We start from the raw sequence: 15,376 nt of genomic DNA on the forward strand, positions 1-15,376 counted from the left end.
CATCCAGTGCAGGTGTGGCGGCCCCGCGCTGTGGCTCCCCTTCTCAAAGCCACCTCATGGGCCCTGGTGTCGGAGCTCCAGCGACATCATAACCTGCAGATTCCAGCTGGCTGGAAAGAGAAGGGTGGGCGGGCGAGAAGGAAAGTTCCTTAGAAGTCGCACACACAATTCCCATTTGCAGCCCACAGGCCAGAATCGCAGAGCCACACTTTAGTGGGAAGCTGGCAAATGTGGTTTTCCTTTGAATTAGCCACAGCACCAGCTGAATGTTGGGGCTTCTCTTACAAAAGAACAGAGAAGAAATACTAGGGAGTCCACTGCAGTCTCTGCTGTGGTCCATGAAGCACTTAACGCAGTATCTCGAACATTCGATGGGGCCAGTCACCTCGGTTTCGTGCCCGATAATTAATTACGAGAGCGAGGATTTCTCGCGCTCCATCCCTGAAGAATCAGAACGGCGTAACCCGCGCATCTTCTCCCGTCTCCGTCTCGTTACACAGGCAGGGCGTCTTCACGGAGGAGGCGGTCGTGGAGCGAGCTGCTGAAGTACAGGTAGAAGCTGCTGAGGCAGAAGTGTGTCGGGAGGAGGGTCTCCCTGCGCAGAGGGAGCAGCCGGAGCCGGGGGTGGAGACCAGAAATGAGGAGGCTGCTTGGGGAATGTCTTGGGTCGTGACCCCTAAAAGGAGAACTTGAGATGGCAGTTCTCGTTCAAGGGGTTTATTAAGGGAGGGCTAACCCCCAGCGAGGTGGCTCTGTTTGGCAGAGGGCAATTCCCCAGGGAAGGGGGTAGCTGTGGGAATTTAGCCAGCCGCACCGCACCGAGGGATGGACGCGCCAGCCCAGGGAAGCAGATGCCAGGAAGACGGTGTGCTCATCGGGGCCACCACAGGGAAGGACGGGCAGTTCCCTTCGCCTGGAACGTGGGGCGCGGGAAGGCAACGATGATGGTCCTGCATCACCGGAGGTAGGGAACCATGGAATGGCCGTGCGGTCCCAGATCATGGTGCCAGCCAGTCGTTTTGAGCATCCACTGTGACCCAGGACTGGCCCTTCTCACCAGAAGGAGGAGTTCAGACGGAACTCTGAAGCCAGAGGGGAGCCCTAGAGGTGACCAAAGGCCAGTGGGCGTTTGTCATTCTCTGGCCACCCAGCACCACACCAGCCGCCTTCTGAGGTTTGGGGATGCGCCCCGCCGGGATTCATGCTCTGCCTCCTGCTACGGAAGCAACAAAGGAGGGCTTTCTGCCTTCCCTGACCGCCATCTGCTAAAGCCTAAGCGGGGAGCTCAGCTACTGGGGGGGGGGGGGGGGGGGGCTGCCCAGGACTGTGAAGCGGGAGGAAGGGAAGAGAAGAGGGAGGGAACAGAGCAAGGGGCGTCCAGTGTCTGAAGCGGCAGCGTGGTGGTTTCCTTCTAAGGTTTTCCTGGGGCGGGGTTCTGCCCATGGTCTGGGCTTCCTGGGTCTTGCCCATTTTCTAAGCCCCCCACGGATCCTCTGAGCCAGTCAGTAGCCCTCCAGGACACTAGGACACTACTTCCCTGCGGAAGTGAATCACTCTCGTCTCTGTTGTTTGCCCCCAAGAACCCCGACGAATGAGGGGCTGGCGGTGGGATTCAGGCAGAACCGGAGCGGAGAGAAATCAGAGGCAGAGGCCCAATTTGGAGACCACAAAACATGCTAAGACCCCAAACCACCTTCTCGAGCATCCAAAACCAAATTACATTTAGTGTTGCTTTTAGTGATTGGTGAGCTTTGTTTTATTTTAGGATAGTTCTTTAAACGTTCGTATTTTAATGACGGTAGATCTATACGGAGCACAAAGTTTGATTGACAGGGGCATCCTGAGACTTCCGTTTCTGGCCAAGATGGAGGAACACAGACTCGATCCACCCTCCGACCTGAAAGAACTAACCAATGGAAAAAACATATGAAGTCACGTCTTCAAGTTGTTGACATCCGGCAGGGAAGGACAGAGCTTGCCCTGCTCTCTGCCTTGAGGGCAGCCGAGGGAGGGACAAACCAGGGGGGTTTGGTGGTAACCTGCGCGAAGACGTGGAGCTGAGGGTCGAGGGGGACCAAAGTGGCTAGAGCCCCCAGGACAGAGTGTCAGAGACCAGAGAGGGGCACAGAGAACCAAGAGATGAGCTGAGGGTCCCAGGAGAATGCAGCTGAGAACTGATCAGCAGGTGCATGTGGGGGGCTACCTGGGGCCAGGGACAAAACCACCTACAAGGAGCAGAAGGAGCTGTGTCCAGCACACACAAGGAATAGTAGTGTCTGTTCCACCAGCCAGATGGAAAACCTCGAAATGCTCAGGCAGGTGGCAGAGTCCTCAGAGGGTCTTGCTTCAGTGGAAACAAATAGTTAGCTCCACAGAGAAGGTGGAACACTGACTTCTGGAAATTCTACCATGTGTGTCACCCGACGGTTGCCGTGTATCGGTGTGGGCCTGGTGTGTGACTAACCTCCCGACCCACCCCGGCTCCATCTCAGCTGGGGAGCTGCTCCTCGTGGGTGTCTGACCTCCATGCTGAGGACCCCCAGGCCCGCTGAGGGCGGGCTCCTGCTCGTCTGATTTTCCTCTGCCACCGCATGTTCTGGTCGAGGGTGGGCTTGGTCTCCAGCTATTGGAACTCTTTCTCGCAGTGACAAAGTCTTGAGCTCATGTGTAACCGGGCCGTGTTTGTATCAAAGGAAGTGCCACGTTTCCCACGGCTTTATATAAACTTCCTTTTGCTGAAACAGCTCAGAACACATCTGGGTTCACAGGGCGTGAGCCTTGCTTTGAGCTTCTAAACTTAGCTGCTGCTTTTCCCCTCCGTTCCCCAAATATGGGTTCAGACGGAGCGCTTCTGGGAGGCGAGATGTCTAGTCACTGCCGCCAGCCTCCTGACTAGCGTGACAAGGAAGGGGTGAGATGGCGCTGGGCAGTGGGGTATGGGTCAGATAGCCATGTGGGAAGAGCTGCCAAGAAGGGCCACGTGCTGGAGGAGGTGGCAGGCGTCCAGCACTCCCTGTGCGTCCCGTCTCTATGGAGAAGCCGTAGCCTCCCACACTGGGCAGAGGCAGGTAGCCAGCCTGAGGCCACATTTCACACCACAATCTCAGCAACGACCCCAGGCCCGAGCTGTCCCTGAATGGCTTGTGCTGGCTCATATTTTTGTGCCATCTTCATGTTTTACAGTGTGGGCGGTGTTATTATTCAGGTGCCGTGAGGCCATCAGATCAGGAGATGGCTGCCGCTGGAAAGAGTGTTACAGTTGCCAAGAGGACGGGGTACTCTGCGCCATGCAGGGCCACACAGGGAAGCACCAGGGCCAGTCTGGAGGCCGAGGGAGAAAATGTGGGCAAGAGCCTCTACAGCGGTTTAACAGGAAGGAGTGGACAAGACGGGTAGGCAGGCTGGACGGGGCTGGGATGGGCTGGTTGGAATAGTTTTGGCAGTCTCTGGGGCCTAGGGCTGTCCCCCGTTGTCTGGTACCTGGCCCTGGGGTGGTTAGGGCAGGGGGCGAGGTGGCCTTGTGTGTGAGAGCCTGTGGGAGCCCAGAGCAGGAGGAGGTTGTGTGGGCTCTGGATTGGTGGTTGCCTAGGAGAGGTGGGCTCCCAGGGGAGCTGTTTGCTAGCTCTAGGAACCAGCTGACCCAGGAGGGGCAGCCCCTCCAAGCTCGGCAAGGCCCCAGACATCAAAGCATCAGAAGCACGTGGTGAACACACCTCAGGGCTGGGAGGGCTGCCTCCCGTGACCAAAGCACAGACAGTAACAGTACCATTAACACCACCGCCGCCACCACCACCACTACTACTATTACAACTACTGCTATTGCTGCTGCTGCCATTACTACTCTACTACTCCTACTATCACTGCTGCTGCTATTACTACTGTACTACTCCTACTATTACTGCTGCTACTATTACTACTCTTCTACCACTACTATTACAACTATTAGTATGACTTCTGCTGCTGCCACTACCACTCTGCTACTGTTACAACTGCTACTATTATTGCTGCTGCTATTACTACTGTACTACTACTACTATTACTACTGCTGTTGCTATTGATACTCCACTAATACTATTACTACTACCACTATTACTGCTACTATTGCTGTTGCTGCTTTTACTAGTCTACTACTATTATTACTGCTGCTGCTGCTGCTATTACTACTCTACTACTACTCCTCCTCCTCTACTACTACCATTACTGCTAGTACCACCATTACTACTTATATTACTACTGTTACTTCTACAGTAAAACCTTGGCTGCACCCCTTCTGCCCCCAGGCTGTGCTCTCACACAGGACCAGGCTAAAGTTCTTATCTTCTATGTGTGTGTGAGCCCATGGCAGGGGAGGTGAGGCCAGGTGACACGAGGGCAGTGATCCCATCTCAGGAGCAGGAGCAGGATCAGCAGTAGGCTATGGGCTAGCCCCCTCCACTGGCCTAAGGAGACTGATGCCAATGTAGCCAGGAGACGCTTGGAGTGGCTGCTGCTATCCTGGAAGTCCCAGGCTGTCATAGGAGCCCCCATTGTCCCCATCCATATTTAAGCTAGTGGACAACTGCCACTGGAGATGCCAGATCTCCATTTTGACCAGGACAGACTTGGATCAAGCAGTTGGACCATGAAATGCTCAGCCAGTTGGCTGCTCAGCCTTGACCTTGCCCTTTTATTGATCTTGCAATAACACACGGTTGAATTTTACACAGTTTACGGTTTTAGCCCTGACTTGTTGAATTAATGGCTACGGTTTAGGATATTCCGCCACTATTCGCTTGCTTCAGACAAGCTATCTCAATGGTCTCTGCCACCCTGAGGTAGGTTTGGCAGATCTGGGTAGCTCTCTATCTAGTGTCTGTGCTTCCTTTCCTCCTGCTGGCAGAACTCCAATCCTTCAAGGCAGCAATGAGCCTGGCTGAAGCCCTGACCGCTCCACACTCCTCTCCAGCCAGCGTGGAGGAAACAGTCAGTTCTGGCCAATGTGACAGAAGGAAAATTGCTGGAGGAGGTTCTAGGAACTCTTCCAGGAGGGGACAGACACAAGTGGCATCCTTACTGTGGCCTCCTGCCTTTTGCCCCTTCTCTGTCCTCCTGCCTGATATACAACAGCCTCTTCCAACCACGAAGAAGAAAGCTTCAAGCCAAGGATGCTGGAGCAGGAAGCCAGAAGGAGCCTGGGTCCTTGATGGTTTTCTCAGCTGCACTAACCCTGAACCGCCTGCCTCCAGCTTCCTGCTACTGAGCAAAATGGAACCCCTATTTGGTTAAGTTCCAGCGTTGGTGTGTCTGGTACCTGCTGCCAAATGCAGTCCTAATGGGTGAAATAGGCAATGTCATTATTCCCATTGTACAGAGGAGAAAACCGAAGCTTATAAGGTTCAGAAATGACCCGAGGCCTCACAACTCTTAAATGACAGAGCCTGTCAGGGACTGAATTGTGTCCCCTCCAAATTCATGTTGAAGTTCTAACCCCTAGGACCTTAGAATGTGACTGTCTTTGGACATAGGGCCTTAAAAGAGGGAATCAGGGTTGCGTGAGGTCATAAGGGTGGGCTCTAATCCTATTGGACTGGTGTCCTTATAGGAGGAGGAAGAGACATCAGGCTATGTGTCACAGAGGAAGGCCCGGGGAGGAGACAGCAAGAAGGTGACATCTATAAGCCAAGGAGAGAGGCTGCGGGAGACAGCAGAATTGCCAACATTTGATCTTGGACTTCCAGCCTCCAGAACCGTGAGAAAATAAATGTCTGTTGTTTAAGCCCCCAGTCTGTGGTATTTTGTAATGGCGGCCCAAGCAGGTTAATACAGAGCCTAAACTCAAACCCTGATCCGAACGCAAAGCTCAGGCATTTTCCTCCTCACCACTCAGCTTCCTGTGCTTTCCACCCTTTGTGTTTGAGGCTCCTCTGCACCCAGCTTCACATGGGGGCCCTGACCCACAGACCGAGGAGGCTGGGGGGTTGGGGGCGGGAGGTGGTAGGCGGGTTGCTGCCCTCCTGTGGCCCTTGGTGAGGGGGCACACCTCCTTGGTCTGCTCCCGAGAGGGAGCTCTGTGGATCTGTTTCCTCTTTAACTGCTCACACATTTGAGGTCGAGCCGGGTTCCTTGTCTGACCTCAGCTCCTCAACCTCATCCTCCAAACTCAAGCTCATCACAGAGAGGGGGCTCTGAAGAACCACCTTGGGACCCCCTTCTGGTTGTGTTTTGGAGGAATATCTAAGAGCAAGCTGAAATGTGGCGGGACGCCAATCATCTGCACAGTGTGGTTTGTGGTTTACAGCCGGAGTCAGCTGGCAGTTGAATTTTGTCAAATGCTTTTTTGGCATCTATGAACATGGTCATATGCCTTTCCTCCTAGCACTGTTACTATGATAGATTTCCTTACATTAAACCATCATTGCATTTCTGGAATAAATCCCACTTGGTCATGATATGTTGTATTCAATGTGTTTTGGATTCTATTTGCTTATATTTTGATTAAAAATTTTTGCATCAGTATTTATTAGTGATACAAGACTATCTTTGTCAACTGTGCTAGGAATAGTATATTATCTTCATAAAAGTAACTTAGAAGCTTACGTTCTTTTTCTGTGCTCTGTAATGGTTTTTACAGCTTTGTGATCAATTAATCTTTAATCAATTAATCAAGATCAATTATTCTTTTCAGAATCCTTTGGTGATCTTGTGTGTGAGTTTAGAGTTTTCTCTTTCTTCTGTGGAAGTTGTCTGCATACACATTCTATCTCTACTTGGGGCAATTTTGGTACATTTTGTTTTCCTAGAAATTTATCCATTCCATCTAGGTTTTCAAATTTATTTGCCTGAACTAGTACAAAATATCTTGTTTTTGAAAATTCTCCTGCTCCATTTGTTCTCTCTTATCATTTCTTACTCTAGACATATGGGTTTTCTTTTTTAAATTATGCCTACTAATAGTTTTCCAATTTTGTTGATTTTTCAAACTACCAGCTTTTTGATGCATCACATTTTTTCAACTTGTTAAATTTCTGCTTTGACCTTCATTAATTCCTTCCTTTTGGTTTGTTCATGCTTTTCTAGTTCTTTTTTTTTTTTTTGCTGAGGAAGATTCGCCCTGAGCTAACATCCACTGCCAATCTTCCTCTATTTTGTATGTGGGATGCCACCACACCATGGCTTGATGAGCGGTGTGTGTAGGTCCGTGCCCAGGATCCAAACCCATGAACCCCTGGCTGCTGAAGCAGAGCACACAAACTTAACCACTACACCATCAGGCCAGCCCCCAAATCTTCCTCTTTTTGTATATGAGCTGCCACCACAGCATGGCCATGGACAGACAAGTAGGGTAGGTCCACGCCCAGGAACCAAATCTGGGCCACCGAAGTGGAGCAAGCCAAACTTAACCACTAGGCAACTGGCCCTCTACGTCTTTATTTAGATGTTTAATTGATCTATTTTCACTTTTATCGTTTCTGTATTTAATGCTATATATTTTTCCAGATCCCCTTTTAGCAGAATCACATAAATTCTGTTATATCCTTCTTTCATTATCATTGCTACCTAGAAATTGTGCCATTTTGTTTTGAACATCTCCTTTCTCCAAAGAGTAGCTTAAGGGTCTGTGTTTAACTTCCAGGAGGAAGGGTCTTTGGTGATTTTGACGTTAATGTGAATTTCCAGTTTCTCTGCACTGAGATCAGAGAGTGCTATTTATATTATGTGGAATTTGTCACTGTTTTCTCCGTGAATCTTCTACGTGCAAATCTGTTAGAGGTACATGTGCACATAACAGATGAGGTGCACTGATGTCTGGGAGTTTCTCTAAGAGATTTCAGTAGGTGGGTATTTAGAGGAGATGAAACCAGATTAGCAAAAGAGTGATAATTTCTTAAGTTGAGTGGTGGGTACTTCAGGGTTCTTCATTTTTATTTTTTGAACTTTCACAATACATTTCAGTTTTCATGATAAAAAAAGTTAACATCCTCTCCCGGGAGGGTAGTATTTGAATTATTTTTAATTTCCTTCTTTAATTTTTTCCCCTAACTTTTCTAAACTGAGCATGTATTATTTTTACAGTTAAAATCCCATTTAAATAGGCATTTAAAAGGTAAATTAGGGCCAGCTCCAGTGGCCTAGTGGTTAAGTTCAGCACGCTCACTTTGGCAGCCCAGGCCTGGCTCCTGGGCACATACCTACACCACTTGTCTCATCTGTCACTGGGCATGCGGTGGCAGCTCATATACAAAAAAACAAGGAAGATTGGCAACAGATGTTAGCTCGGGGTGAATCTTCCTCAGCAAAAAAAAAAAAGGTGAAAACCCCCTGATAATTGGGTTCTGATCAACAGCCAGTCTGGAGAGAGGTGTCAAGATGGTGGCATAGGCAGACTCTGAACTCATTTCCTCCCACAGACACAACCAATTTACAGCTACACTGGGAAAAATTACCCCTGAGAGAGAACTGAAAACTGGATAAAAAGAACCCCTGCAACAAGGGACAGTCCTGACCAAGATGGAAGAGGCAGAAATTCCTTTTTGGAGAGAAAAAAGCCACCTTTGTGAGCTGCAGCCCTTCGTGGCCAGCCGGGAGCAAGCGTAAGCATTATTCACACCAGCCAAGACTTGGAAGCAATCTAGGTGCCCATCAAGGGACGAATGGATAAAGAAGATGTCGTGTATATACACAATGGAATACTACTCAGCCATGAGAAATGATGAAATCTAGCCATTTGTGACAACATGGATGGACCTCAAGAGTATTATGCTAAGTGAAATAAGTCAGAGGGAGAAAGTCACATACTATATGATCTCACCCGTAAGTAGAAGATAAAAATAGCGACAAACCAAGACATGAAAACAGAGATTGGATTAGTGGTTACCAGAGGGGAGCAGGGAGGGAGGAGGGTGAAAGGGGTGAGTGGGCACATGTGTGTGGGGATGGACTGCAATCAGTCTTTGGTTGGTGAACGTGATGTAATCTACACAGAAATCGAAGTATAATGATGTACACCTGAACTTTATATAATGTTATAAACCAATGTTACCTCAATTCAAAAAAAAATAACAGAACAAAGTAAATTTTAAAAAGCCAGCCTGGGCTCCCTGGGCCTTGGCTGGCAGAGCGTCCCCTCACCAGGAGCCCACGGCTGCAGGTTCTAACAGGTGACGGGAAGTGGCCGCTTGGCCTCAGGGAGGACATGCAGAGATGTGTGGTCAGTGAGGTGGCCTTAGGAAATGGCCAGAACTCGGCTGGAGCGAGGAAAGCTCTAAAGGAACTCTTATGTTGCAGCACGTCAGATGCTGCTGCATCAACGGGGGGCTCTGGTTCCCCAAACCCTCTCACGGGGGACGGTGCCCCCACCCCCCATTTGGGAGATGCTCTCCTGGGGTGGGGGTAGTGTGGGCATCTACACACACAGCAGGAAGATTCCCAGAGACCTTTCTCATCTACCTGAATTTATTCTACAAGAGTTTGGTAGGTTTTCTATTTGGCAGAATTTTTCCGGCCTTTTTGATAAACGCAGGACTGCACAGGGCCTTCAAGGTCAGGAAGAACCTGCACACCCCATTTCAAGCTGTGCTGGATGGCATCGCTTCACTATAATGAAGCTTGTCCCTAATGTGTTTTCCTAAAGAGAATTTTTACATGCTGTCTTATGGTGTGCGCTGCATCATCACAGAATTTCCTGACCTCTGCTGAAGATTCCTCTCCTAAAACGGAAGTCTGATCATGTGACTGCTTTCCCAATCAAAAAAGCTGTAAGAATGACACACTGAGGGATTTCCCCAGGCCCCCAATTGGGTTGTGACAAAGGCACACACAGTAGACCGTAAACCAGGATGCCGTAATGCACTGAGAGCCATCCCCAAACTCTAGCCTGGACCAGGAAGTTCCACATCCAGCCGAAGCATGTGGAAGCAGGAGCATCCTTCAGGCAAAGTCAGAGCCCCCAGCGGGTGGTGCCTGTGGAAACTTATCGCTGACTGTGGGGCATGGACTTGCAAAGAACCAACATCCCCCATGCCCGACTCTAGCCGCATCCTCCCTGTCCACGATCCATAAGCATAAAGGCAAAGCAGTGCTTGAATTAAGACAGGAGGTACTATCCCTCCAATCGTCCTCATTGACATCCACCTTGCCTTCTTCAGAAAGCTTGGGGTAAGAGTCAAAATACTTGCTGTCTGACCTATACAATGAAAACTCTAAGACATCACTGAAAGAAATCAATGGTGACATAAAGAAATGGGAAGAGATTCCATGCACATGGATTGGAAGAATAAACATAGTTAAAATGTCCATTCTGCCCAAAGCAATCTACAGATTCAATGCAATCCCCATCAGAATCCCAATGACATTCTTCACGGAAATAGGACAAAGAATCCTTAAACTCACATGGGGCTACTAAAGACCCCGAATAGCTAAAGCAATCCTGAGAAAAAAGAACAAAGCTGGAGGCATCACATTCCCTGACTTCAAAATATACTGCAAAGCTGTAGTAACCAAAACAGCATGGTACTGGTACAAAAACAGAAAAACAGAGCAATGGAACATACAGTCAGCTAAATCTTTGACAAAGGAGCCAAGAACATACAGTGGAGAAAGGAAAGCCTCTTCCATAAATGGTGTTGGGAAAACTGGACAGACATATGCAAAGAATGAAAGTAGACCATTATCTTACACCATACACAAAAATCAACTGAAAATGGATTAAAGACCTGAAAGTAAGACGTGAAACCATAAAACTCCTTGAAGAAAATGTAGGCAGTACACTCTTTGACATTGGTCTTAGAAGGATCTTTTCGAATACCATGTCTATTTGGGCAAGGGAAACAAAAGAAAAAATAAACGAACAGGACTTCATCAGACTAAAGAGCCTCTGGAAGGCAAAGGAAACCAGGAACAAAACAAAAAGACAACCCACCAAATGGGAGAAAATATTTGCAAATTGTATATCCAACAAGGGGTTAATCTCCAAAATATATAAAGGACTCATTCATCTCAACAACAAAAAAACAAACAACCCGATCAAAACTGGGCCAAGGATATGAACAGACATCTTTCCAAAGAAGATAAACAGATGGTCAACAGGCACATGAAAAGATGTTCAATGTCACTAATCATCAGGAAAATGCAAATCAAAACTACAACGAGATATCACCTTATATCTGTTAGAATGGCTATAATCACCAAGACAAAAAACAACAGATGTTGGAGAGGATGTAGAGAAAAGGGAACCCTCATCCACTGCTGGTTGGAATGTAAACTGGTTCAGCCACCATGGAAAACAGTATGGAGAGTTCTCAAAAAATTAAAAATAGAAATAGCATGTGACCCAGCTATCCCACTACTGGGTATTTATCCAAAGAACTTGAAACTAACAATTGAAAGAGACTTATGCACCCTTATGTTCATTGTAGCATTATTCACAGTAGCCAAGATGTGGAAGCAACCCAAGTGCCCATCAACTGGTGAATGGATAAAGAAGATGTGGTATGTGTATACACACACACACACATACACACTGGAATACTACTTAGCCATAAAAAAAGACAAAATTGTCCCCTTTGCAACAACATGGATAGAACTTGAGGATATTATGTTAAGGGAAATAAGCCAGACAAAGACAAACACTGCATGATTTCACTCGTAAGTGGAAGATAAACAAACATGTGGATAAAGAGATCAGACAAGTGGTTACCACAGGGGAGGGGGTTTGTGGGTGATTATAAGGGCTAAAGGGGTCCATTTATATGTTGACTGACAAATAATAATGTATAACTGAAATTTCACAATGTTATACACTATTATGACCTCAATAAGAAAAAAAGACAACTTACTTTCAGGGGAAAGAGCTAAAATCTGACTAAAACAGTGCATCTGCCCCCAAGAGCTCATGGTCCATTCAGGGAGCCAGGCTGATCCATAGCCTGCCATTTGGCAAGGTGACTTCCGCTGATAAACTGATTTCTTGGGAAGTCCTGAGCAGGTCCTGGTGTGGCCTCTTGGCTCGACCCTCACTAGTGATGCGACCACAGAGTAGTCAGGTCACCCGTCTGAGGTCACCACCACCTTCCTCAGTGGGTGGATGGAAGTGAATTAACCCACATAAGACCGTGCTTACCAGCAGCTGGGCGGGATGATAAATGTGTGTCGAAGGTACCAGGAAATCCGGGGAATGGAGAAGGAAGCGATCCCTCAGCCTTACCTGGGCCGAGGGAGTCGGGCAAACTTGGAAAGCTGTGTTATGCAGATGATGCTGCAACTGAGAAAAATATTTAAAGTCATAAATATTTAAATTCATACTTTAAAAAGTATATTTATATACTGCTTTTGTAACTAGAGTATATGAAACACATCTGAATTTGGGCTCCCAAGTGAAAACTTCTAGGCTCGCTGTCAGCTTTATGAGCACTATTTTTTCATACGAGCAGCTGTACCAGGACCAAGTGACTGAGCTTAATATGGACTTCCCAGGAAGTGACTCTGTTGACAGAGGTTGTTTTAGCATAACTTTCCTCTTTCTGATAAAATTAAAGGCAGCCCCTCTTTTAAAAAAAATGCTCCTTACTTGGAGATTTTACTAAAAAAAAACATATATATGATTTATAATTTTATAAATTACATAAAAGTTATGATTATAAAAGTTAACATAATTTATAATTTTTTAATACTTAAAATTACATTTTAACTGTGGTACCATGTTCTGAGGCATTTTAGGAAATGTAGTCCACTTTGAAATAAAGAAACACACCCAACTATTTCTCATCTTAGGTTCTTTAATTGTTTCAACAAGGATGGGACACCCACACGCTCTGAAATTCTGTCTTTTCCAAACAAGTTGTTATTTTAAGCCAGCTAATGTTTTCTTTCCTTTTCCTCCACGTCAGCTCAGGGCGACTTTTCCAACGTAGACAGCTTCGGTTAAACTTTAATAAGTCTAATTATGTTTGCTAATAGCTGATTTATGGCATTTGTTGTCCAGACATATGCATCAGTTTTGATTTCCTTTAGCATGAAACTATGAACATCGTATATTCAATAACTTCCCAGGGAAAACTCAAGAGCTGTGCTGATCAAAATCTCTCTGGTCAGTGAAATGTAAATTACCTCTAGCCATGCCAAGAGTTTTCAGGCCTGGAAACAGTTGTGAGAGACGGTGGACATCTGTTCACAAGAGCTGGGTTCATTTTGGGAATGTCTAGGTCTTCGACTCAGAGAGCTCTCCGTTCAGGAGTTTTGACTTGCAAGTTAACGCCCTTAGTTGTTTTATCTCTGCCTCTTTTATTTTACGATCACAAGTGATGTCATAACGTAGGATTCTGACAGCAAGAGCTTTGAGTGTGTGTTGTATTCTGCTAATTTACCACTAAACCACACAGCTGCTCTGAGCCTATGGGATTCGTTCCAGCACAAGGCAAATAGGATAACAGGAAAGGAGACCTCACAAGAATAATGCTGCTATTGTATCTGCCTACTTTGTTTGGGGTGGGGAGTCAGGGGGGAGCCCACGGTAAACAGGCAGGGAGGGGGAAAGAGAGGAGGCCCGTGTGGACCACATTTATTGCATCATAGTCATGTCACCCACTCATACACGGGGTTCGTCATGTTTGAAAATGATGTGGCAGATGCAGGAGCAGAGAGAAGGTCACCAACACCGTTCTCACGCTCATTAGCCTTGTGCTCGGGGCCACCTGGATAAGCAGAGCATGATGGCCTCTCTCGGTGAGCCAAGAAAAAACATTGACATGTGCTCTGTACCTTAGGCCGATGTGCCAAGCGCACTCAGTAGAAGGTTAAGGAAAAGGCAGTGACACAACCATGGTCATGTGGCTGCTGGGCTGCACGGCCACCCAACACAGCCGCTTGTCGGATCAGCAACTTAGGCGACAAAACTACAAACAGGGTTTTGGGCACTTTTCATTCTGCATTTCGTGACGTTGCTGGCTCAGGTGGTCTGTTGGAATCGTGGCTCACTGCTGGAACAGGCTGTCGCTTCCTTGGTCTGAATGCATAGAATTCAGTCTTGTCAAACTAGTGATGGACCAGGACTTGGCCTGCGGGAATTCCTTCATCCACTAACCTCTGAACCCGTGCGAGTGTGACCCAGACTCCTCTGGGCAAAGAATCCTAGGACCCATGCGTGTGGGGCCTGGAAGCAGATTGGGGGTCTCTCCTCTAGCTGGGACACCCCCCCGACTCTTTCTGTAATCGCTTGGGGCAGCAGGGTGACCTCAGAGCTGAGCCAGGTGTCCGTCTGCTTCCAGCCTCTCAAGGGGGCGCTCAGGCATCCTCCCCCTTTTGGTGGTGGGTGGGCCACAGCTGTCCCAGGACCCACAGCCCATCACCGTTGCCTTAGACATTGAGATAACGGAAGGCTGCCACCCCACCCTAGGGCGCGCTCTCCTCTGGGCCCTTCCCAGACGTGTGTTCTGTGGATGTTCACTAGCGCGTGGTTTAGTATCCACATCAGGTATGAACAGGAATGAGGTCGAGTTCACAGCAGACTCTGGGGCCAGCAGGTGGGTTTTCAGACGCTCCACCTCAAGCAAATGAACCTGTCTGGGCTTTGGTTTCCTCGTTTGTGAAATGACAACAATACTGGCTTCTTCCTAATTTGGCTGTTGTGAGATGTAAATAAGAAAATATACTTACGGCTCTTAGTACATCTGTCTGGGAAACAGCAGGTATAAATGCCGGCTGCCGTTACCGCGACATCTGGCGTTGATCTTTGCCTGGGGATGGACCACATCTCTCCTGAGCTCTCTCTGGGGCCCAAGGGCCTCTCAGCCACGTGGAGCGACGACTCCAGGGATCCTGTGGCGATCAGAGCGTGGTGGCGGTGGTTGTGACACTTTGTGAGAGAATCTGGCAGCACTCAGACCCCTCAAGGCTCCTGTGCTCTAAGCCTGTGGCGGTTAATTTCAAGCTTGATGGCACATTCTTAGCAGAGCAGTCCCCAAGGAACGAGGTGATCCTGTGGCAGAAATCCTGCCCAGTGTTTCAGTTTGCTGGTAGGAAGGGTTTTAGGAGATGTCAGATTTTATTACCAGCATTCCTGGCCTCCATGAAATAACCTATGAGAAGACAGCTTATGTAAAAGGACAAAGCCACAGACTCTGATTGGCACCATACAGACGACAGGTGCTTCGTTTCCTTTCGAGATTAATCCAAAGATGTACTGGATAAAAATAAAGTAACACCAAGACCACATACTTAGGCTGATCCATAGCCTGCCATTTGGCAAGATGACTTCTGCTGATAAACCGATTTCTTGGGAAGTCCTGAGCAGGTCCTGGTGTGGCCTCTTGGCTCTACCATCACTAGGGATGTGACCACAGAGTAGTCAGGTCACCTGTCTGAGGTCACCACCACCTTCCTCAGTAGGTGGAACTGAATTAAC

At 47.9% G+C, this 15,376-nt stretch overlaps 1 protein-coding gene across 1 annotated transcript in view; it reads left to right on the forward strand.

The window, feature by feature from the left end:
* Window positions 1-6,495, forward strand: part of EVA1C (eva-1 homolog C) — a 117,741-nt gene extending 111,246 nt beyond the window's left edge. The window contains exon 8 of the mRNA XM_070252509.1: window positions 5,582-6,495. Coding sequence (XP_070108610.1) covers window positions 5,582-5,703 — 122 coding nt within the window. The 3' untranslated portion in view covers window positions 5,704-6,495. The remainder of the gene's footprint in view (window positions 1-5,581) is intronic.
* The last annotated feature ends 8,881 nt before the right edge of the window (window positions 6,496-15,376 follow it).

This window comes from Equus caballus, chromosome 26 (assembly GCF_041296265.1).
Source record: "Equus caballus isolate H_3958 breed thoroughbred chromosome 26, TB-T2T, whole genome shotgun sequence".
Lineage (NCBI taxonomy): Eukaryota > Metazoa > Chordata > Mammalia > Perissodactyla > Equidae > Equus > Equus caballus.